Below are 25,134 nucleotides of genomic sequence, written 5' to 3' on the forward strand. Positions count from 1 at the left end.
GTATGGGTTTAGAAAACAGAATAAAATCAATTCCATTGCCTATCCTCTCAGGATACCTGGAATCACTGTTACAAGTACCCCAGGCACATAGTTTTTCCATTTTTGAAGCATAAACCCCATAAAAGCAATGCAAGCTTAGGATCTTCTAATGTTTCTCTATGGCGCTGAAACCTACAGATGTTCTGAGTTCTGCTCCCCGTGCAACTGATACGACTGCAATTGGCTCATCTGCGTTCCATGGGAGGGGCTTACCGATAGGTCAGTTGTTCCAAACCTTTTTAAGTTTCTTTCTTCTGTTGAACATAAAATATATTTTGAAAAATGTTGGGATCTGAACAGTTGATGAGCACCATTGACTTCCATAGTAGGAAAAAAAATACTATAGAAGTCACAGTTGCTCATCAACTGTTCAGATCCCAAAATTTTTCAAAATATCTTCTTTTGTGTTCAACAGAAGAAAGAAACTCATACAGGTTTGGAACAATTGGGGTGAGACAATGATGACAATTTTCATTCTGAAAGTGAACTACTCCTTTAAGGCATCATGAGGCACACTCCTAATGCAAAGGCAGTGAAATAAATGCCTTATTTTGGCCAGCTTCACATTTAGAGAATGTAGTCCCAACATACATTGTAGTGGGAAAAACGGTCCAAAATGGCGAGCAAAATCTATTTTTTTTTTTTCATTCAATACTGAAAATTATCAGACCAAATATTTTATAAATCATAAATGGTCTATTTTACCTAATATTTGTTATATATTTTATATTCATCAAATAGTTTATTAGAATACTATTGGTGTGCTAAAGAAAAGTTAAGGCACAAAGAGACATCACAGATTGTACATTGACATTCCATTTACAGATTTCCCCTTTCCCATGCACAGTGACACACAAAACCTGAAATCTTCCGCTATTTCTAGCACATACTTGACATTCAACTACTTTATTACACCATATACACCCTGGCACCAAATGAAACCATTGTCGTTTGATAGTCTTTATGTCAATCTCTGCTTTCTCTACATTCTGGCCGCTCACAATCTACCGTTATGAGAGCAGCAGGTTTCCTTCTCCAGACGGTCCATCTGATGCCATTACAAGTGTGTGTCTTCTTCATCAGGTATGTCTTCTTTCAGCAGGTTGTCTATGGGGACGATCCAGCTGTCGTTGAACTCCCTGTTCATTGTCAGTTTTTTCTCTTGCATCTCCGGCTGTACCTCCATCACCTCCAGTGTAGGATTGTCATGATAACCGTTCTCCACTGTCTGCAGCTCTTCTGTCAGGTGTTGCTGCCGAGGGCAAAGTACAAATTGGGATGTTAAACTGCGTAACGTTTTGGAATTCAGAACGTAACTTTAAATTGAATTATTTACAACATTCATCATTCGTAGATAAATTTATTTAAAGTAGGCCTCAATCAAGCAGTGTGAGTCTGATTCATCTTTATGTTTAGAATTGAGCTTTACCTGGTTCTTCCTGTAGGATCTGCGATGATAAGTGCAGTACCAAACAAACCAAAAAAGAAAAAACACCAAATCGCATAAAGAACCCAAAATTTACATCAACGTGTCTGGTAATTCTGACCACTATTACATCCTCTTTCTGGAAATTATCACTGTCTGTAACTCCACTGACAGGTTCTATAGGTTTGTAGTTATCTGGCGGTATCTTTTGGTCGGCTGTAAATAGAAAAGGAAGTGAATTACTATACATTTTTTTGTACTTATGTTATTAAAGATAACTGAACATAATATAGCAAGCACTGAATCCAGTGGTTCCTCCATAATAAAGCTTTAATCTGTTTGGAAGCCATACCATTTCCCTCACCATCTATTGTTACTGTTGCAATTAATCGTTTGTCGTGAATTTCCACGGTCACGGTGCAATTTCCTTTCATCTTCTGACCCAGCGTCTTACAGGTTTGACGCACATTGTTCTTCTGTATGAACAAAATAAATATTAAAATGTAAGCTCTTCTAGTTAGGCTGCATGTTTTGCTCATTTTTAAGGAGAATCAGGATTGATTTTGTGAGGTCATTCACTTTTCGTTCTGTTGTTCATCAAAAAAAAAAATTCTGGCTTCATTTAATAGATTGTTCTGTATGGAAGCCTGTTTCTGACATGGAATAAAAATAAATTAAAGAAAAGGTAACTGCAAGTCAGAATTGTGAGAAAAAATATATAATGAGATTTTTGACTTTCTCAGAATTCTAAGTTTTGAATTTGCTTGGAGTTCTGAATTCACTCAATACTTTTTCTTTCTTCTTTTTATTGTGTGGTGGAAACAGGCTTCCTTTTGTGATAGATTTTACTATCATTTAACAGTGTATTTAAACTTTCAGAGTTCAGAGAGATTCTTGATATTGACTTGTTAGTGAATTTTAGAATGTAAATGAGCTCTCCCTCACTACTACTGGAGCTATTATCAAAGGTGTTATTGTCATTTATGTACTCACCTCCGTGCTGTTGCTTGGATCAAAGGAATACTGCAGAATGTAATCAGCTCTCATTTACAGTATCAGGATCAAGAATATAAACAATATATAAGGAAAAAACATGAATGTTAGTATAGTGTTATTGTCATTTATGTACTCACCTCCGTGCTGTTGCTTGGATCAAAGGAATACTGCAGAAGAGATAATCAACAGGATCATTTACAGTATCAGGATCAAGAATATAAACAATATATAAGGAAAAACCATGAATGTTCGTATTTTACATTAAAGATTTCTTCAGGAGTGTTAGTTGTAATATCTTCATCAATTCGCTGGCCTGGTATGATCGAGGCAGTAGTTGTTTGTGCTTTAGTTGTCCCAAGACTTTGAGAAGCAGTAGATTTAGAGTCTGATTCTGTTGTTGGTAATTCAGCTGAAAAGTAACATGAAAAGGAGACACTTTTTAATAGTTCAAACTGTCATCCTTTACTCACCCTTTTGTCATTCTGAACACTATTGCTTCTGTGGAACACAGCAGGGTATATTTTGAGGACTCAATGCTCTTTTCCATAGAACAAGCATGCAGTGACTGTGTGTTGTCATGTAAAAAAAAATTAAAATTGTTATTAACTAAAAGTCTTACCTTCCACTGTAGTGCTCAAATCTCAGTTGCATACAGTATGTACACATTCATGTTGGATATCTATCAGTGATGCCAAACTGCATTGGTTTTTGTGTGTTTTGTAACTTTGTTTTGTATTGTGTTTTCACACTGAATATAAAAGTACAGCGTGAACGTTCTTCAAAAGTGCACTTTTGTGTTCCGTGGAAGAAAGCAAGTCGTATGAGTTGGAAATGACATGAAGGTGAGTAAATAACCACAGAATTTTCTTCTATTTCCAATAATAAATATTCAAGCATTGTTGTTTTGTGTTGAGCAGTCATAAAGATTGTAATAAAGTGATTCCTGCGACTTACAAGTTTTGGCAACAGCAGATGGGCTTGTCTGTGTAGACAAGAGTTGGGTGGTGCCATCTTTTGTAGAAATAGTGGTTGCAGGTTTATTTAAGTTGGTGGTACTTTGGTTGGGATCGGTTGCGATGAGAGTTGTAGGTGAAGTTTGAGGACTGTTGTTGAAGGTTGTAAGAGTAGTGCCTGCGTTGGGTGTAGTGGGTTGAATTGTTGTGATTTGAGTTGTGACAAGAACATTTTGTGAGGTTGTGTTATTGGCTGGGTCTTGATAAGCCACTGTTGAAGATGGCCCAGTCTGAGCTGGTGAAGTGGCTTTAGTGGTCGGTGCTTGTGTAGTGGACTCTGGTGAGGAGGATGGAGTGGAAGGTTTTTAATGAGGTGAGTGTAGTGACAGGGGTAGTGGACTCCAATGAGGCAGAAGAAGTGGTGGGTTTAGTGGAACTCAATGAGGTGAGAGGAACGGTGGATTTAGTGGAATCTGCTGTAGTGGCAACCACGGTGGATAAAGTGGACCCATTTAAGGCTGCAGTTGAATTATCATTAGCATTGCACTGCATGCCTTGCAGGAGGGTGCCTATGAAGAACAAGCAAAACAGACAGTCAAGAAAGAGTGTAAGAATATACTGCTTTGCAGACTCAGAATTTGAGATGGATTCTGTGCAATTTCTTTAACGCAGCATTTTAGGTAAACAGTAGCAGTGCTGGTGAAAATTCTTTCATGCATGCTAACAAAATGCTTCTTTGTTACCTTGTGTGATCTTGATGCAACAGTGTTTGAATGAAACAGTTTCTAGTGTGTTCTATCAACTGACACAAGTAACAACCAAATTTGACTACGTTTCAGGGAGTATTTTTGCTGTGTTGACCACGTAATGTATTACTTTAAACCAGGAATCAAGAGTAAAGCTTTGAGTCAGTCTTCATCTGGATCCTCTTTTGTATGTGAATATCCAGTATCATGACTTTTAAATTTTGTTCGTTAGTGTGAAATTTCCTAATTCCGGTATAATTGCATCATCAGCAAAATTTTATTTGTATTTATTTAATGGTAAGCTTGGGGTTTAAGTAATTCAAACAGATCATCTTGTATTTATTTTAATTGCATATGTGGAGCAGTTTTCTTCTCGAGGTATCTTGAATTCTGTCAAGCTGTGATTTTATTGTTTTTGTCTTTGTGCAAGTCAAGTCACCTTTATTTATATAGTACTTTTAACAATACAGCTTGTGTCAAAGCAGCTTTATAGTAACAAAATAGGAAAATAGGGTCAATGCAAAAGGACAATAATAAACACTGTCATCGTCCAGCTCAGTTCAGTTTAAAGGGGTCATATGATGCGATTTCAAGTTTTCCTTTTTCTTTGGAGTGTTACAAGCTGTTCGTGAATAGATAATATCCCTAAAGTTGCAAAGACTAAGGTCTCAAACCCAAAGAGATATTCCTTATAAAAGTTAAGACTTGGTCACGCCCTCCTAAAACGCCTCATTTACTGTAAACGCCCCCACATGTCTATGTCACGATGTGGGAAGATTTGCATAACGCCGCCCAAATGTTCATGCAAAGAAAGAAGGTGTAACTTTGATTCTCGCTGTAGTATTGTTGCCGCTGGCGCCATGTCGTGGAGACGCTGTTTCGTTGTGAAAGTGAAAATATTTAGTTTGGCCTTCCAAAAGAGGACACAACTAGAAATCAGTGGTTAAGTTGTTCCAGAACAGTTCAACCCAAATATTTAGATGTGTGCAACGCATTTTATGGAGGACTGTTTCCTGATCCTGGGAGAGAAGACTACAATGCCGGCTGTTTTGACTCACAAACTGTAAGTACGTTTACATATTTAAAGGATTTGCCACTGATGATTCAAACGCAAGTTTTGAGCAGTGTTGAGCAGCGGTTCTCAATTCCAGTCCTCGGATGCAAAATTATCCATGTACTGCATAAATTTTATACATGGATTTTACCAACCACAAACAAATTCCTTTCAATTTGATTCAAGATTAAATGATTGTGCAGCGATTTGAACAAATACAGACATGTTTGTGAATAAAAATGTTCTGTTCTGCATTAATATATCATAAATTGCTCATGCAAAAAAGAATCCATTCATATGTGTATCAGGAAACACACATGCATTAATTGATGTCTAGTTGGAGTCGATCTTCATTTGGATTTTGAGACTTCATTTTCGCAGTGTACAGCATTTCACGTCCCACACACACAACTACCAACAAACAAGGCCCAGTGCAATTCATTAATGTGTACACGATTTGAAAAATTTGCATATGTGCGTCACTACACTGAAACAAATTCTTTTCAGCCGGTGTCTGCAGAGTTAAGAATTACATTAACGTGCAGCATTTTGTTCAAATAGAGACATATTTCTGAATACAAATGTTACAGTTTGTATTAAGTTATCATAATTTGTGCATGTAGCGATTAAAATGTGCATTTGTGGATAAGGCGACGCACGTGGATTCATCCACATCTCTTCTGAGTCGATTCTATTTGATTCATTTGAATTTTGAGACGTTCCACCCTTTTAGCCTTGCCCAATCCACACACACACAGCTCGCGATACATGTGCAGCTGAGTCAAATAAAATCAGCGACCACTAGATGGCACTAGCCCCACTCACATGTGCGCATTCCAATGTGTACAGTTTTATGAGTTACATTGTGTTTTCTGTTTCTTTTTGGTTTGGCTATTATCCTCTGCCCGTAGAAATACAATAAAGATGTTTTATTGAACGTGTTCTAACTTAACTTGTCTTAAGACACAGAATAGCTATATTAAGTTTGCCAAACAAGAACTTCATGACAAAAGCCTAGCAAGGTTTTTTTTTTTTTTTTTTTTTTTTTTTTTATTCAACGGCACGTTGTCAGTTATTCCTTCCTTGTAGGCTATTAATATTATACATGTATAAAATTAATGCAGTACATGGATAATTTTGCGTGCATCTATTAATCATTTTGAGTCTAATTTCATCCCATATGATTAAATTAAGACCTCTTTGGGCCCCTAGCATGCCCCCTCTCCCCATGATAGTGTCCTATTCAGGGGTAACTAAAAAGACCCATCGGCCCAACGGGAGGGGGGCAAGGAAGATGGGGATTGGGGGCTCCTTTTGGAGCTAAGTCACAACTAACCCTTTTATTGAGGTGAGGAGAGAGACTGTGAATACAAAAATGCACACAATAAATGAAAGATGGACAGAAGAAAGGAAGATCAAGTCTGAGAGGGCTGGACAGAGGCCGAATAAGGTCAGCGGGCATTTATGTGCCTGACTCAAACGCATTCCTCATGACACACATTATCAGATGTCATTATAGCGTACCAATAGAACTGTATACTCACTAAATACTCAGCTGTGTGAATCGAAACTGAAGTGCCATATTTTTTATTCATTTAAGGATAAAGAGTTTTTGAATAATTGCAAACACTGTATTTATGAGCTGCATTTGAGCTCAACGGCTGAAGAATTTTTTATTTTATTTTTTTGGCTAAGAAAGACTAGCTGCTAATGGTGCAAAGTATCCGTGATAAAGTGAAGGATTCATGGGTAGTGACTAGAGAGGGGAGGCCGGGTTAGAGGTTGGATTAGAGAAGGGAGTTGAAGATCCTGGCAGTGCCAGTTGCAGATGTTATACATAATAAGCAGATGAGAAAAGGAGAGGAGAATGACGGAGGGGCCATCTTTGCAATCTCAAGATACAGAGGCCAGTCTCTCCCGCTCTTTGCCTTAGACATCTCCCTTATAAATATTAGACGCTCTCACGTTAAGCAGGGAATTACATTACTTCTAGGTGCCACATTAAGACTAATCGAAATCAGAATTGGTGTTTTGTGGCTTTTAATCCATGAATAGTTCCTAATAGTTTGAGGACATGATGCTAGTTGGGTCAAAATAAAGTTTTCGCTGACAAAAAATACTCAAATTATGTTCTTTTGAGTTTTCTATTCACCAAGGTATATGCTGAAAAAAAGGTTGGTTTCCAGATAAAAATATTAAGTGGTAAAACCTGTTTTCAGCACTGATAATATTTAAGAACCAATATTAATAATTGAGAACCAAATCAGCATATTAGAATGATTTCTGAAAGATCATGTGACACTGAAGACTGGAGTAATGAAGCTGAAAATTCAGCTTTATCACAGGGATAAATTTAATTGCAAAATACATTAAAATAAAAAAACAGTTGTTTTAAATTGTAATAATATTTGACAATATTATTCTTTTTTTCTTTCAGTATAGTTGATCGAATAAATGTAGCCTTTGTGAGCATGAGAGACTTATTTAAAAAAACATTAAGAAATGTAACTGATCACAAGCTTGAGGTTTGTGAGGTTTGTTTCCAGATTAAAAAAAATATTTTTTTGAAATATTCATGTCATTAAAAACACCATCTATTTCAATTTTATTCAACTATTTTTCATTATTATTACTGTGGTATAAAATTGCTTATACCTTGATTTAGGAATTTATTTGGATCATCAGCTTCTAGTTCATAGCTGTAATGCAAACTAAACTGGCTATTTGAAATGAGACAAGCCCTTTGCTATACCCCACCCAAACTTCCTGTGCAAAAAGGAAACACCTCGACACAGGACAGAAAACCATGCATACCAAGGCTTTTCTTGGGGTCTTAAACACTATGCCCCCTCGGGTTTTACATCTACTCTTGCGTCATATAAATCAGTGTTTCATTCCTTGAATAATCTCTATTATCAGGAAGAAGTTGGACCATTTGGCTGAGAGATGTAGTAAGACAGAGAGAGAGAGAGAGCAAGAGGAACGGAGCAGAGGAAATAAGTGCCCCACCTTCCCTGGGAACAGGGATGTTCTGTACTTTCCCAAGCCTTGTGTAAGACAGCTCTGTCAGGCCGCATCCAGACCAGAGCACTGCCAAAGGATACTTTGTTGCAGTCAGTATATTTTGGCTGATTGAAATGTTGAGGCTTTCTTGACAGTAGAGGATGGAGGAAACCTTATGCAACACAAGGAAGCCTTTACAAATACTCTGAGGTAAACAACATGGATACAGGCCTTAATTTTATCAATGCTTAAGTTCAGAAAAGCTGAGATTACAACATCCTCATTTTTGCACTACAAGAAAGCAATTTCAAACAATTAATCAGGCATTTTAGAAAAGGCTGAGTGAGACAGAGCAGAGTCAAAAGTGCTTATGGTGCTTTTTACAAGGTTGGCCAAACAAAACATGAAGCTTTTCTAATGACTGTCAGGCTGATGTCTGGACAGGCAGGTGCACCCCACTGATAATTAAAGAATAACAGTCCTCCCTCACACCCCTCTTGGGTCTAAGATGGACTTCATCTGTAATTGTGTCACTGTTTGTAATTTCAGCAAAGCAGCTGACAGAAATGTTGAGTGGCACAGATGCTGCACTTCCCAGAGCTCTTTGCAGGATTTTTTTTACACATACAGATTCGTTCAGGTGCTGTTACATTAATAGCTGTAACTGTCAGCAAAATGTGAGTTGTTTCATGATAACCATCTTTGAGTTATAAACATTATGCTGAACAGATTAGTAGCTGGTGTGAATTCAAATATGAATTAATATGAGAATGTTTACCAATATAACAGGTTGATCAAAAAATGTCAAAAAAAGAAGCAGTGAATTGCCACAAAGTGTGAATTAAGTATTAAAGTAGGACCTGTAGGCTATTCCTGAGAGAGAAACTGACTGAATAAGTAGCACGTAGCCATCTACTGTATGAGGTCACCGAGGTCCGGACCTCTGTAATATTCTCATGTTCAAAAATAAAATTTGTTCTCTGAATGACTAATTTACTGTTTAAAACTCCTCATATGAATGTCTGCATGACATGTATAATTCAGTTTAGACAGTTTGCAAGAATGTTAGCGTCTGTGGTATGAAAATGATCGCTGCGAGTCGTGAGACGAAAGATTTTAAAGCATTTAAATATTTAAACAAGTTCTGAAATCACAAACAGTTTATATTCAAACGAGGCGTTTGAATTACCAACCTGAGCAAAGTTATCAATATATCTTGACGCCACTAATTATTAATTATTAGAAATGTGTAAGTTTAATTAACATCTAAGCAGCACGCTAACGCATGTGAACGTAAACTCACCTAATACAATGAGAGTCCACGAGATTGCCATTTTCATTCCGTCAGTTTGATGCTCGCTGCTCGTTCAGTGACTTCAGGAAACGTTTTGCATGAAAATGTTGAGACGCTGATCAGTTCCGCTTTTCGTCTCGAGTTTGTTTCTGAACTTTTTTTGTGGCAGCTGGTATTTTTTTAATCTTAAAGCCAAGAGGAGTGCTTTTGTTTGAGCTGCTGCTTCTCTGAGTCTCTACCCCACCCTGAGGGTCCGGGGATTTGGGGGGCAGAGTTTTGCTGGGTTTCCTTGGCTGCACGGATTGTGATGTATTGAATACGCGGAGTCGTCTGGAGTGACGTGCTGTGTGGCAGATCTCAGGGCTGGCAAAACCTGTATGTGTGAAGTTTATAAATGAACTCCATAAACAAATTTAGTGTGCCTATTTTATTTTATTATTTTTACTTTATTTTTGAATTATTTGTATTTATTTATATTTATATTATATATTTATTTTATTTATTCAGATGCTGCAGTTTGTACAGGCCATTTTTGCATTTTATTATATTTAATTTTTGTTATTTATTTAATTATTTATTTTGACTTGTCAGTTTCTACAGACCATTTCGACCCTACACGTTTTTCGTATACCATTCTGCATACATTATTTATTTATTTGGCATTTTCTACAGGCCAATTTTTTCTATTTTATTTTCCATTATTTTGTGGTATTTTAAGTGTAATTTTGTTTGTTTTTTGTTTAATATTACTTATTTTTTCATCCTTTTTTTTACTAGACAGTTTCTAAAGGCATTGTGGCACACTGTTTTCACCATTCTGCATACATGAACTCATCAAATGAATGTAGTATCTAATTTATTTTATTATCTTATGTATATACATTTTTTATTATATGCATACAAAATGTATTTTGTGCACATAAAATATATTGTTTTGACTTAACAGTGTCTACAGGCTTATAAGCCATTGTAGCCCTATCAATTGGAAAAAAAAAATACATAAAAAAATTGTTAGGTAAATCCCAGCATTTTTATCTAGTTTATGACCATTTTACAGTGATTTTACCATTCAGCATTTATGGTTTAGTTAAATTTCAGGTCATTTGGGCTGGAAAAGTTGACTTCACAGAAGAAAATGGTTTGGAAACTCCCCTCACACACACATCCAGCTCTATCTTGTAGCGTGAAGCATTTGTATAACTAGAGAACTATGTTGGGCCAGATTTTCGAGGGTGCCCTTCTGACACTCTTCACAGCGCGGCGAGTGACGGATCGCATGTTAAACAGCTCGGGGGTTGCAAGGCTGGAGGCCGGCGCTCTCACGTCTGGCTTCATGCCTCCCATCCATCGATAGTTCAGTGGCGCGAGGGTTTGTCACCGGGAGAGCGCGCGCTCACCCTGCCGCATTAAAGATCCACAATGGTAAGAGCATTCCAAGAATGCAGCGCTCATTCACTCTCGCTCTTTATTTGCGCCGAGACGCTGTGCCAAGTACTGACAGGGCAGGGCCAAGCCTCCCCCATGATGAATGCCATTTCTAAAGTTTCTTTATTGAATTTATCTTGAGATTTATGGCACGTGTTCTTCAGATATGTGGAAAGTATATAGTGTGTACTGCACATGTCCAGCGCTCACATTCCATGTTCCAGTTATCAGAGATAGTTTTGTGACTCAAAACTCAAGCAGCTTCAAATGTTTGAATATTACTAAATGATTCATCCTGCAATGAAGGCAATTTAACTAAAATACTTTATTAATTCACATAGAGGGCAGTTTGTTGGAGACTTTTTTTTTTGTCTTTTAAAGTAATAGTTCAATTAGAATTATATTTTTTTAAGCTGAACAAAACAGAAAATATGACAAGATGACGAAACTCCTAAAAGGAAAGAGCCAAAAGCACATAAACACAAAAAAAAAATAAAATAAAAAAAATAATAACAAACAAACAAACATATATATATATATATATATTATATATATATATATATATATATATATACATATATTATATATATATATATAAATCAATTAAAAACATATTAATAAGCATAAACAAACTATATGAATTGTATATAGATAAAATAATATGTATATATGTATATGTATGAAATGATAAATGTAGGTAATAATTTATTGCAACATACAGTATTATTATTATTATTATTTACATTTGTGATCCAAGCAAGCACACAAAAAACTAGGTATTTTAATCTAGGTAATTTCCTAATTTAATGTACTATTTTAATTTAATAATTAACATTTTATTTATTTTTGCTTTTATTTATTTTTCATCATGTTTTGAGTTTGACAAGTGCAGTACCCATTTACTTAAAAGAAAAAGGAGAGCTGCCTGCTATATGACTTTGTGTTCCATGAATCCACATATAATAGTTTTAAATTTAATTAATTTAATTGAATTCAATTATTATTTTTTATTTATACAATTTTGCTTTTTTTTTTTTGAATTTCAATTTTGAATTTGACGGGTGCACTACCAATTTACCTTGGTAAAAGAAAAACTATCAAGACAGCTGCCTGCTAAATAACTTGTATAACTTATACAAAAATATATATATTTTATTATTATTTATTTATTATTTTATTTGTATTTATTTTTCTCCAGAAAATCACAAATTTTTCCTTACTTTCCCTACTTGGGAAAGTCTTTAGCAGTTTTCGTGGAGGGATGATACCTGGTCTGTCAGTAAATATAGATAGTTATAGTGTAATGATAAATGGAAATACTGAGCAATGCTTTCAGAGACACAGGTGGTCAGTGTGTGTGTGTGTGTGTGTACATCAAAACTCAAAGCTTAAAATGGAAGAACAGGCAACATGACACACAAGAATGCAGCACATTCCAAACAGGGTTGACATGTCAGACATTCTGCATGGTGTCTCTTTAATGATCAAAATAACATTTGCATAATCTTGCCTGTGTTGTCTGAAGTCTCCCTTTTACTGCGAGATAAATGCATGTGTGTGTGAGTATCCTTGAAAGTGTGTGATTTAGGAGTTGACAGGACACAGAACACTCTGCACCTCCTTATCAGCAGCCTGGTACCAACCAGAGTCCATCCCCAAGAGGAAAAACAGCACCTTGTGTGTGTGAGAATGCGTTTGAACGGGTAACTCCTCCAGTGAAATAATCCAGTTTATTTTTCTCATCTGTTGCTGACAGTACCACTCTCCACAAAATCTTTGTTTATTTCTACCTCTCTTTCAGTCCAAATCATTCATTTATGTGTGAAGTGTTTAAAACCCCTTAATTTCAAACAGACAGGCAGTTATAGTATTATAATGTGTAAAGAAATGTCTTTCAGATCATCTGTGTCTACTGCTGGAAAAGCAGCCATTCAACACTATATGTAAGATATTGGTTATTGGAATCTATATGTGTGTATAAAATACTTGATTTAGTACTTTAATACTTGATTTATAATTTCATTTTTAAATGGTATTCCAATTCATCCATTCAAAGGCACTATTATTGGCACCCTTGGTTCTCCCAAGTACCAATGAGCAAAGATGGCTGTAGAAATAAATCTGCATAAATCTTTTTTATCTTTCATTCCAAAAAATCACAAAATTCTAAACTTTCATTGAAATAAAAGGGAAAAAGGGAAAATCTCATTATGAAATAAATGTTTTTCTCTAGTTGAAGTTGGCCGCAATTATTGGCACCCAATTATTACAACATCCTTTTGCCAAAATAACAGCTGAGTTTTCTCCTGTAATACCTGATGAATTTATTGATCACCTGACAAGAGATCAGAGACCATTCCTTCATCCAGAATCTCTGCAGATCCTTCAGAGTTGGTGCTTGTTCTCTTCAGCTCACCACACTCATTTTCTGCAGGGTTCAGGTCAGAGGACTGGGACAGCAATGGCAGAAGCTTGGTTATGTGCTCAGTAACAGATTTTTTTGTTGATTTTAATGTTTGTTTTGGATCATTGTCCTGATGGAAGATCTAACCACGGCCCATTCTAAGATTTCTAACAAAGACAGTTAGGTTTCGATATTTTTATCTTTTGGTATTTGATAGAATCCATGATGCCATGCATCTGACAAGACGTCCAGGACCTCCGGCAGAAAAACAGGCCCACAACATTAAAGATCCAGCAGTATATTTAACCATGAGCATGGGGTACCTTTTATCCCTGTTTGTACTAAACTCAGCTGGTGGGTTTGCTGGCAAAAAGCTATTTTTTAGTTTCATCTGACCATAGAAGCCAGTGCCATTAGAAGTTCCAGTCGTGTCTGACAACTGAATATTCTGGAGTTTGTTTTTGGATGAGTGAGGAGAATTTGTCTTGAAACCCTCCAGAACAACATGTGCTGATGTAGGGACTGTTTGATTTTTTTTAGGCTTTCTGACCCCAGGATTCAACTAATTTCTGCAATTCTCCAGCAGTGAACCCTCTGAGAGTCTTTGGCCACTCAAACGCTCCACCTCACTGCATTAGGACGGTATCGACACATGATAATAAATAAAACATCTTTAGTTGATTGGAACATCTATATTATTGCCCTGATGGTGGAAATGGGGATTTTCGATGCTTTAGCTTTTTTCTTAGTCACTTTCTATTTTGTGAAGCTCAACAGCCTTGTTCTGCACATCAGAACTATATTGTTTAAGGTTATTTGGCCTTCGTGTTTCTTATTACCTGACAATTTCATGTTCCCAGTCACCCTGGTGTTCTATATATATTTTTTTTTACATATGTACCAAGGGTGTCAATATTATAATATATATATATATATATATATATATATACACACACACATATATATACACACACACATACATATATATATATTTAGTCACACTCCAATTCCTCCATAGCTTTGAATCTAGACTAAAAACCCAATTTAACATCAGTGTCTTTGAGAACATAAGCATTTGAGTGGCATTGTGGGACAAACAAAAGATTATTGATGGGATTTTGCTATTTCACTAATGGTGTTTGCAAAAAGTGACATTTAAATTGTGTGAGTGACCAGACCAAGATCTAGGCTGGAGCATTTACCATGAACAGTGGAACAAGCTCTTAACCTCTACAAGGAAACAATCAGTGCGTAGGTGTTTAGATATGACCTTTGACCTGTAGAAGAATCATCTATCTGCCTCTGGTCTGATAACTCGGAGCCTGTAGATTATCTCAGAATGCTACTGTAGAGCTGATGGAGGGGCATTGGGTCGGGGAGCTTTTGATGGGCCCCCATCCTGGGGATATCTGAAAAGGAGGATGCAGTTGGTCTGTGTTATTATTAGCCGGTCCCTGACTCTAGGGGATCATTGTGACCTGACAGGAGTGTTTCGCATACATTCACGTGTAGACTACAGGATGAAGGAAAGAGCAGGATGAAGCGGAAATTATTTTGTTTGTAGGGGTGGGGGGGGTCTTCGGAATTCCATTATGGCGCTTTTCCACTGCATGGTACGTCACGGTACTTTTTGGGGGGTTTTCCCCTGGGTACAGTACCTGGTACTTTTTTTAGTACCACCTCGGTTGAGGTTACAAGTGAACCGTACCGTTACCAAAACGTGACGTGTCACTACCTGCGTCACTGAACTTGCGACACGAACACAACAGAACCGCTAGATTTAAATCAGCACAGCAAGTGAATGATTGAATGCAACTGTTTTGAACGAGCACACCTTTTTTAACAACTAAAAACTGGCTGTTTCGTTATTTGTTGAGAAAGTACAGACGTTCCTCTCCTTGATAGCAAAGGAGCGGATCCAGCAAGAGCTTGATGGGGCGACGTGGAATGTACATTTTTTTTAGGAGTCGTGGAGGTAGAGGCAGCGCAACTATAATTTCATTTAAATAATCCTGCCCACTCAAAGCAGTACTAAACTGCAGTGGAAATGCAAACCGTGCCGAGCCGAGTCGTACCTCGCAGTGGAAAAGCGCCATTAGTCAGATCCAGAAGTGTGTGTATTCACAGAGTGGGAGTGGCACAGGAAGCTGCCAGCGGGAGCTTCCCCAGAAACAGTTGCTGCACTATCCCTACATCTCACTAATGTGAGAAACTCACATTATCCATCTGTCAGTTAAAGAATATTTCTGCTATGATGAGTTGAACTCAGTCGACATCTTTTCAATGACATCACTGAAAATTAGTTTGATTCTTTCTATAAATTTGATTTAATCAGTGCCAATCACACAATGGCAGTAAGATTGTTAAAGCATTTACTTTAATTAAAGCATTTACTTAATTATGTAGTTTATAATATATATTAATATATATATATTATATATATATTATATATTGAGCTTTCAGGTTGTCTAAATTGTCATTTCTGAAGTGGGAATATTTTTCTTTCAACTATAGAAATATATACACTACCATACCATTCATAAATCTGGGGTCATTATGATTTTTAATAAATGTATACTTTTATTCAAATGCATTAAATTAATAAAAAGTGACAGTAAATACATTTATAATATTACAAAAAAATACATTTCACAAAATGATGCTCTTTTGAACATCTGAGAATCCTGAAAAAAGTTTCACGCTTACTCTGCTCAGGTGTATTCAAAATACAATAATACAGTAATAAATTATGTAATAAAATAATAAAAATAGAATATAATAAATGTCGTATCGAGCACTAAATCGTCATATTAGAATGATTTCTGAAGGATGTGACACTGAAAGCTAGAAAAATGACTGCTGAAAATTCAGCTTTGCCATCACAGGAATAAGCTAAATTTTAAAATATATATACATTTTATTATATAAAAAAATTATTTGTTATTTTGAGATAAAAATATTACTGATTTTTACTGTATGTTTAATCAAATAAATGCAGCCTTAGTGAACTGGATATTTTTAGTGAGATGCATCCATATGACAATTATTATGAAAAAATTGTTTATGGTATAATAGTTAATTAATTTTATGATTTATGTAGTTTAGAATTATGGAAACGGTAGACAGGTGTGGCTTCCTGGTTCCCCTTGGGACAACATTACAGAGAGGAAGGGAGGGTAATGGAGGGATGACAGAGGAATTGTGGGAATGATTGGGTAAGCAGCTATTTATATACAGTAGTACCATTAGCTTTTCCATTGCAATTCTAATTTATGGACAAGCGCCTCCTGAACTATTGTTAGGAAGTTCACATTAAAGCACTGCTAGTAGGTATAAAAGGGGCTTTAATCACACACACAATTGGATTTAAGCCACACAGACCTGGGCATGGACATATTTTCCTCTCCTTTCCCTTCATCTCACGGGATGCATGTTTAACACATTCCACCTCTGGGACATCTCTTTCTGTCCTCCAGTCAGTCTCTCTCTCAGAGTATCAGGATGCCCTGATTAGTTATCCCTATAATCTGTATAGAATGCCAGTATCTAGTGATACCTTGTTGTTTTTTATCTAGGGGAGCCTTTGACTCTTTCTATTTGAAGCCAGCACATCCCCCACAGTTTCTCTCGGTATGCCCTGACCCTGAATCTATGTGTGGAATTCTCTCTTCATTTATCTGTGTGGGCCTCATCCTCTCTCATGTCCTTTTATTTTTTCATTCCTGATCCTGGTACTGTTGCTTCCTAAATTACGTTAGTATAACCCTCGAGTGGCACACAATTGAGCAGATCTCTTTAAGGAATAGCTCACCCAAAAATGAAAATTCATCACGCCATTTTTCTTCTTCTTCCATGAAACAAAACACAACATGAAAATAAAATAAAATTAACTGATTGGAATGATAATTCCTGGTTTGGAAGTGAAAGTGGACCAGTAGATCATACTTGGAAATAAGCTAGGATATACTCTATAGAATTCCGGGACAGACAACGTCAAATTTAATTGTAAAAAATATCAGATTAAAAGTCACAACCTCCGTTGAGAAGCTGAATGTGTCAGCACAAATCTCTATAACATCAAATAACTGTAACTTATTATTTATGGACACTACTAATTGTTAATGTTTACATGGATATGTGTTTATGTTTGGTAGCAAATACTCAAAACAAATATTCTACTGCCAAATTAAAAGGGCTGTTTTGTGATGTCATAACCAGCACTGCCCTCACCACTTTTTAGAACAAAAGATCTAATAATAAACGACTGAATGAAGATAAAGCAAGAGAAATGCACTGTGTGAAAGGACACTTTCAGGTGAGTCATGTGAAATTTGTTTCCTGCACTTTATCGCATTGTGCGTTGGTTTTATTTGTCGATTGGCTGGAATATGGGTTGTTTAGTGATATTAAAATATTGTCACTGAGCTGTCATCTGCAGAAGATGTGTTTAAAACGGTCTGCGCATGCTGTTTGAACAAGTGTCAAACTGACCGTAGTGACCCGGATGGAAAATTGGACTCCAGTTTCTAGTTTAGTAGAAGATGATCGCTACGGTTTAAACTTAATATATTTTACAATAAATATGATTTTGTCAAGGTCTCTACCAGTTTAGATAAATGAACCGGATCAGCTCTCAACTGATGGGGTAAGAGTAAGACAGAAGTGTGGTACTGAAGTCGAAAGCACATGGTCAGTGTAAACATGCATTAAACATAAAGCAAACGATTCTCCGAGACTCTATTGGTTTGATGAAGTAGTTCTATTAGTTTTGATTTATTGTGTATCACGTCTGTTCTCAAACAATGATTTCAATGTGTTGATTATAATAAAGCTTGACTGAAAGCAGGACAGATTTGAACAAATTATTTTAAAGCCTGTATTAAAATGACTGTTGACATATATCATCTGTAAGATAATGACTGATATAATATATACAATGGTGTCTAATAGTGGCTTTTTATTAATATTTATAATAAGCAGATGTAGGAGATCATCTCCATCTCAAAAAGCATCTTACAGTGAGTTTGAGCAGGTAAAAAACAGTATGTCTCTGATATGTGTTTGAAAGATGGAACTAAGCTGTGCTTCTTAAAAAACATAAATCTTATTATTCATTTAGCCTACAATACCCATTTATATTGCAGAAAATCAGACGTATTTTTTTTATTTCCAAAGATGTTAAAAGCAGATCCTATAACCAATAGATAAATATTTAATTTATATGGTCTGTATCATGTGATTTCAATTTCCATAAAAAACTTTTGGTGAGGCTCTTTCTCAGTCACTGATGAGGAGGATGAAGCTCTGAGTCTGAATCCGGAGCATCGGATGGTCATGAGGATAAAGATGATGGAAGAGTTTCTGTAGACAAATTCATGTTAAACCATGGATTGATCACTGATCATTTTTTGGTTATTTAGATAAATGATCATTAAAATAAAAACGACTGTTCATTTTTAATCTATGAACTACTGACTGATAAAACAACTAAACTTTTATATTGTGTCAATTCAATCTTTTTTTCTGATTAACATTCAGTACATTGCACATTCATGAACACAGATCAGAGTATCAGCTCCCACTTGTGGACAATAAGTGTATCTGCATTAATAAATTTAAACCAGCAGCAGTTATGTCCAGACCTGCTCCCACTGAGCCACTTCCCTGAGTTTAGCTCTAACCTGATTGAAAACACCTGAAACAGATAATCAAGGGCTTTAGGATTACTAGAAACTTGCTGGGTTTGTTTGTTGGGTTCAATGTTTTTTATTTATATCTCAATAAAAAAAGATGTTGTTTACAACATGTAACATCAGATCTCTTTTCTGTTTTAACGTATGTTCACAGCTTTAATCAATGCTGTAACTAAACATAACATCAAAAAGACCCCTGACACAAACTTACAAACAGTTCAACAAACTCAGTGGCTCAGGAGGTAAAGTGTCGTGTTTTCATCTTGGAGAGCTGAGTTCAACTCCCTTTATTGCTTGTGTTAAATTGCCATCATATATCAAAAGCAGTGCTCTAAATGCAAGCTCTGTTCGTGAAAGCCATGGTGGCACTAGTAGCTAAATACATGTGCTTGAAAATGAAGGCTGTGATTCAGACAAGGATTCAAATCCCACCTGAACATGTCAAAATTTAACTGGTTTATATCACAGGTGAGTGGTGAAATATAAGTTTCTTACAGGTCTGTGGCTCACAGGTGAGCGCTGCCCTCATGGTTCAGAGGTTGCTGGTTTGATACAAGCCAGATCATCGAGAAAGAAAGAAACGGGTGAGACTCAAGAAAGAAACTGCCAAAGCTTTAACCAGCTTATTGTAAAATCACATTCAGGTGAACAGTGAAATACAGGTCACTGCGATACCACAGACAAGACATCTGTGGCTCACAGGTAAGAGTGCTGCCTCATGGTTCAGAGGTTGCTGGTTCGATCCCAGCCAGGTCTCTGCGATATGAGTGAGTGTTGTGGGGATGATTCGGGTCCCCCCCAAGCCCCGGAACCATGTCCAGCAGCGGTTATGCTTCTTGATATTAAAAATAATTTAGCTGTATAAAATTTTTGCCCCGCTGTCCCTTCCCCACCCGTTTAGGTTACCATAATTTGCTTTCTAGAGGGGTGAGCCTCCAAAAAGAAAATGATGGTAACCTATATGTCAAGTACACAATAAAACACAAACACACGTAATAAGTCTCACCTGTCCATGAGGAGATGTCCATCATCACAGTGAATGTCTGTACACACGTCCCAGAGCTCTGTCTGCTCCAAACACATCTCTTATTCTGTGGGGGAAACACATAAATAATCTAAGAAATTACACAATATTGTACACATAAAGCTTCACAAACACTCATAATTTACAATTTGTAAATAGTTTGGATTTGAACACTTGTCCAAATCAAAGCCTTTTCCCCCAAGAACATGAGTTGAGTCAATGTGGCTTTCAAACTGATAGCTGGTATTTTGTAAATTATGCCCATTCCACCTATTTCTGACAAATTATTTATAGAATATGAATAGAAAGACACTATATATTTCATAGACAGAGACTTAAAAACACTGATGGTGAGTGCTTATCTTTCATCTTACCTGCTTGTCACATGCAGACGTAATGCTGATTCTTTTGTCTGTAAATAGAAAGTTAATCATATATACACAATAACTACTTTGAATAAACTTCTTTATATTAAAAGTATTTTTTCTGTTGTGCTTAAAGTAAAAAAAATGTGTTTAGGTGGTGTTACTGATAAAAAGAGTGAAATTCTTGAAAAAATTAAGGGGCTGTAATTTGGCATAATATGTTTAATTTGCTTTTTAAAAATATTTTTTAAGTAGCAAGTAAGTGAAGCAATTTAATTTACATTTTTATTTACATTAAAAAATGTTAAATCAATAAGGTGTAACTAACATGCAAGAAGTCATATGTTGTTAAAACAAAAGAAACAGAAATAAAGAAATATCCCTTTAATATTTTTCCCCTTTGACGCATACATATTTTGTTTTTCTTTACCTTTTTATGAAAATGACATTACCAACACTACCAAAACATTATGATAAGGTACTCTTTTTAAGAATATTTTATAACCAAATTCATTATCAAATATTCACACAATTTTTATTTTTATTACAAAATTGAATCCACTATCATTTTTCTATCAGCCTGACTGAGAGCTGTTAAACGGACACGCCCTTCTTCCTGTTTTACACATTGCTATTGGTTTAAAAGTAAGCCACGCCCTCTTATGGCACGCCCTTTAGGTAAAACGACCAATCCGTCACAAGAGGCATTACGGTTCTCCACTCTTATTGGTCAGATTCGTCAGTCAATCAAATTGTTTGACAGCGCATAAACACGCCCATTTTGCATTGTTTCGAGTGATTAAATTTGTTTCTTGGAATCAAAGTGGATTAAAAGTGCATTAACTTTTTCCGTTGTGTGTTTACTGTAGAAAGTTAATAAACCGATATGCACATGTTTTCTCTCCGACTGTGGTCTGTGTGTACATTGATGCCACTTTTACACACATTAACGAGCGTTGAAACCACATTTTATTATCATATTGACTCCATAATATCTTAAAGACTTCGCATTTTCCGTCAACCTGTGTTGTGTGAACAGAACCGCGAGTGACAACTAGTTATTAGTGATGTTTCTGTGACTCACATGGACACGGGCCGCGCGTCACCTGAAGTTTCTTCTTCTGTTAAACAGCTTCAAGTTGTCAATCTGGATGAAAGTGCCGCCCAGTGGAGCGGATGGAAAACTGTTCTTTAGTTTCTACCAAAAGGGACGTATTATACAACTTAAAGATAGTAAAGTTTATGTGACTGATTCAATTCAAAACATCTAGCTTGCTTTGACATTTACATACTCAAGAATCGATTTATAAAGTTAAACGTGTCAAGGTCAGGTAGAAAAAGCGCCTCCTTGTGGACAATTGTGGCCATTAACCTTTTCAGTGGTGAGTTTAAAATATTCTAGCGGTCACCCCAGAGTGAGTTTTTTTTTTTTTTTTTTGGTCTTGACTACTACTTAATCCTGGTCCTGCACTTTCGTTTTTCTCTCTAATCTGACACACTCAGTTGAGTTCATGCCACTTATACAGAGTTGAATCAGGTGAGAGAGAAACTAATATGCAGCGCTGGACCAGAATCAAAAAATGCAGACCTAGACAAATGAACTGTGTACACTGAGCAACACCGGGTCCCATTTCAGCATCCATGTTACAGAAGGATTACATTAATCACATATAGCGTATATATATATATATATATATATATATAGATATAATTTAAAAAATATATATATATACACATATAGCGTAAAATTAATGCACAAGAAGAACCTTGTGCTTTGGCGAACAGCTTGTTGTTTCTACGAATTTAAAAATACGTGTGACACGGACACTATAATTGTAAATTATCCATCAATATCTGTTGAGGGCAGGCTTATAAGTTGCATAAATAACGCAAGTGAAAATTTTTGACATTAAATGACACATTAAATGGCAATATCATCCCGCATCAGCTGCAATATAAAAGCAACACTTTTTGTTTGCATTTAAGGCATAAGCACACAAAACAAAAACAAAAAAGTAAAAAAAAAAAACAAAAAAACAAATGACTTGATTGCATGCAGAGATTTCACAGGAATACAGCTGGTACATTTTGATATAAAGGGAAAGGTAAAGACTTTTTTTTTGTGCATGTGGTATATATATATACACACACACACATACATACATACATATATATATATATATATATATATATATATATATATATATATATATATATATATATATATATATACACACACATATATACATATATATATATATATATATAATAAGAGCAGGTGGTAGCATGGCTATAATTTTAACTGCTTGGTTTCAGGTGACATCCTTCTAGAAGGTAAAGTCCCTGTCACTGGAATGGCCCACCTTGTCCATGCTGGGGTTGCAGGTGAACTGAATCATGGGAGGAGGTCCACACATGAGGATGAGTGTGTCATCTGCGGGTGGAGGAAGGTGGTTCCTCACCATGTCCTAATTTATGAAGCCTTGGCTGTACTCCCAACTTAACACATGAAGTTGATTATCAGCTTGTCACCTTCTGCTTGATTTTTAATGTCTGGTTGAAATTGAGTCACCTAAACTGATGTTTTTCATTTTGCTAAACAGGATCTACAAATTACAAAAGCAAGAGATTCTATCATCTGGAGCTCTGTCGATGGTGTACCACAGCTTAAAACATCTCAGGTGACTGGCTATGATCTCTTCTAACTCAGTACGCAGGAGAATGTCTTTTTCTGTTTGTTGAAGACATGTGGGAATAGTTATTAGTTTAAAATACTTTCCATGACAAACACACTGAACCAAAGAGGTGTATTTCTGTGCCTAACTGCACTTTTAGGATAAAATATATTTCTGTGCATAATTAGTACATATATGCATAAAAAAATTGAAGAAAATCCTTGGCTCACCTAGTTTGCGAAAAGTAACAAGGTCTCATCCTTTGGATCTTTCATGATAGCTTGGATTATCTGGAGCATACGGTAGGTGTAGCCTAATGCCAAAAAAAAAAAAAAAAAAAAACCCTCGCAAGAAAATCCTTACGATTTATTTATTTTTTAATTGCTTTACATGCTTTAAAGGCATTGCCTTATATTTGCCTTGTATGTGATGGAACTTGAAAGAACAACAACAGTCACATGGACTTAATACTGCACTCACTGACAGGAAGTCCAAGAACATGTTCCGCTGACTAAAAAAAAAAAAAAAAAACCTTATCATGATTGATAATCTTAAAAGAGAGAAAATTAAATTAGCTGTTAAACCTATTTATATAGAAGTCCCCAAGACGCAATGCGTACTTCATGTTAGGGTCTTCAAGAGTAATGGTAGGTCTTCTTTTTATGCCAAGGAGCCTCCTGATCAAATCAAACAAACAAACTGAAAGCTGCCAGAGATGAGCTATGGACAGGGAAATTAAAGGGCCTTTTCTGATCATGCAGTAATGTACCAAACAGGCTGCTTGGGTTAGGGTAAAGATGCCCTAATGATATACTGCAGGAAAATAAATGGCCTGCTTTTGTAGATCATTACAACTAACAACAAAGTTATTGTAAATTTGTACTGTCAACAACTGTATTACAAATATTAAGCTTTTCGAAACTTTGAATCAGTTGCTTCGCAAAATTGATTCACAGTTCCGAAACGCTCGAAACACCACACACTGGTGACGCCTGCTGGTCAAAACCGTGTAAATACCACGGGAAAAAAAAATAATAATCAGCCTACACATGCATAAAAACACCGTTTACAAACCAGTTGCAAATTAAAAGTGTAATCTAAAAACATAATGTGTCTGCATGTGTTATGTTATTAAATTGCATGGTATATTTTGTTTGAGCTTGGTTAATAAAGCTAAGAGAATATAAACTACAACTCTTCCTTTTTATATGTGATTAAAATACCTATGTAATCTGATCTGATCCAATCTAGAAAACCAGCACAAAAGTCAAATGGATTACCTGATCCACGGGATTCCTAAACCGAATCATTCTGATCCAGATTAAAGTTTTTTCTAACTTGTCTCAGGACTTTAAATGTGTGAATCAGAAGGGAGACTTCCGAAATGTGTGCTTCTGGGGGCCCAGGACCAGTTAAATACACAGTGGGCAATCAATCAAAACAAATATCAGGTGTAGTTTGTATTGATTAACAAGTTAAATCTCGTGTTTAAAACTACTCAGATCAAATGAAAACGTAATGCTTGATTAAACTTGCCGAATTTAATTATTATTGCCACCTTACAATAAAATTAGGGACTTGATTCTGTTTTAATCCAAATGGTTCTGATTCCACCAAATTCGTGCTAATATTATAATTAGACCTTTCTGTTTGAATACGCCATTTTATTGCATAGGCCTATAATGACTATAAAATATAACAGAACTAGATTTATAAACTTCTTTGTTTAATAAAATGACTTGTTATCGTTAGCACTAATAAACTGATGAATACTAAATTCTCCGGTAGGTGGTGCAATTTAGCAAGTTTAATTATTTATTTTCTTTGATTCAATTCACTTAACATCTGGAAACTCTTTAAAAACTGACACAATTCCATTTGAGTATTTAACCTGTAAACTCAAGAATCATCCATTTATTCTTCCAAAGCGGCTCACCAATCTAACCAACAGTCTTTACATGTTGAGGAAACGTATACAGTTTCATCCACAAGCTCTACTGAACTCACTCAAGGTAATCAATCAATCAAGACTCGACA

The 25,134-nt window shown here is 35.9% G+C and overlaps 1 protein-coding gene and 1 long non-coding RNA gene across 2 annotated transcripts; both read right to left on the reverse strand.

Annotated features, from left to right (window-relative positions):
- Positions 1–1,096: 1,096 nt before the first annotated feature.
- On the reverse strand, positions 1,097–16,772 carry LOC109057888 (podocalyxin-like). Its single transcript, XM_042722628.1, has 12 exons — positions 16,764–16,772; positions 13,272–13,386; positions 9,751–9,884; positions 8,224–8,422; positions 3,852–3,983; positions 3,518–3,751; positions 2,722–2,870; positions 2,599–2,628; positions 2,459–2,488; positions 1,818–1,941; positions 1,563–1,681; positions 1,097–1,291 (listed from the first exon to the last, which is right to left on the reverse strand). Exons 1-12 carry the CDS (start codon positions 16,770–16,772, stop codon positions 1,097–1,099), a joined length of 1,470 nt encoding a protein of 489 aa, XP_042578562.1.
- A 1,426-nt stretch (positions 16,773–18,198) lies between these two features.
- LOC122137262 lies at positions 18,199–20,469 on the reverse strand. Its single transcript, XR_006154718.1, has 3 exons — positions 20,432–20,469; positions 20,040–20,124; positions 18,199–18,701 (listed from the first exon to the last, which is right to left on the reverse strand). It is a non-coding gene; the product is annotated as an uncharacterized LOC122137262 (long non-coding RNA).
- Positions 20,470–25,134: the final 4,665 nt, after the last annotated feature.

The sequence above is a fragment of the Cyprinus carpio genome, chromosome B4, assembly GCF_018340385.1.
Source record: "Cyprinus carpio isolate SPL01 chromosome B4, ASM1834038v1, whole genome shotgun sequence".
Lineage (NCBI taxonomy): Eukaryota > Metazoa > Chordata > Actinopteri > Cypriniformes > Cyprinidae > Cyprinus > Cyprinus carpio.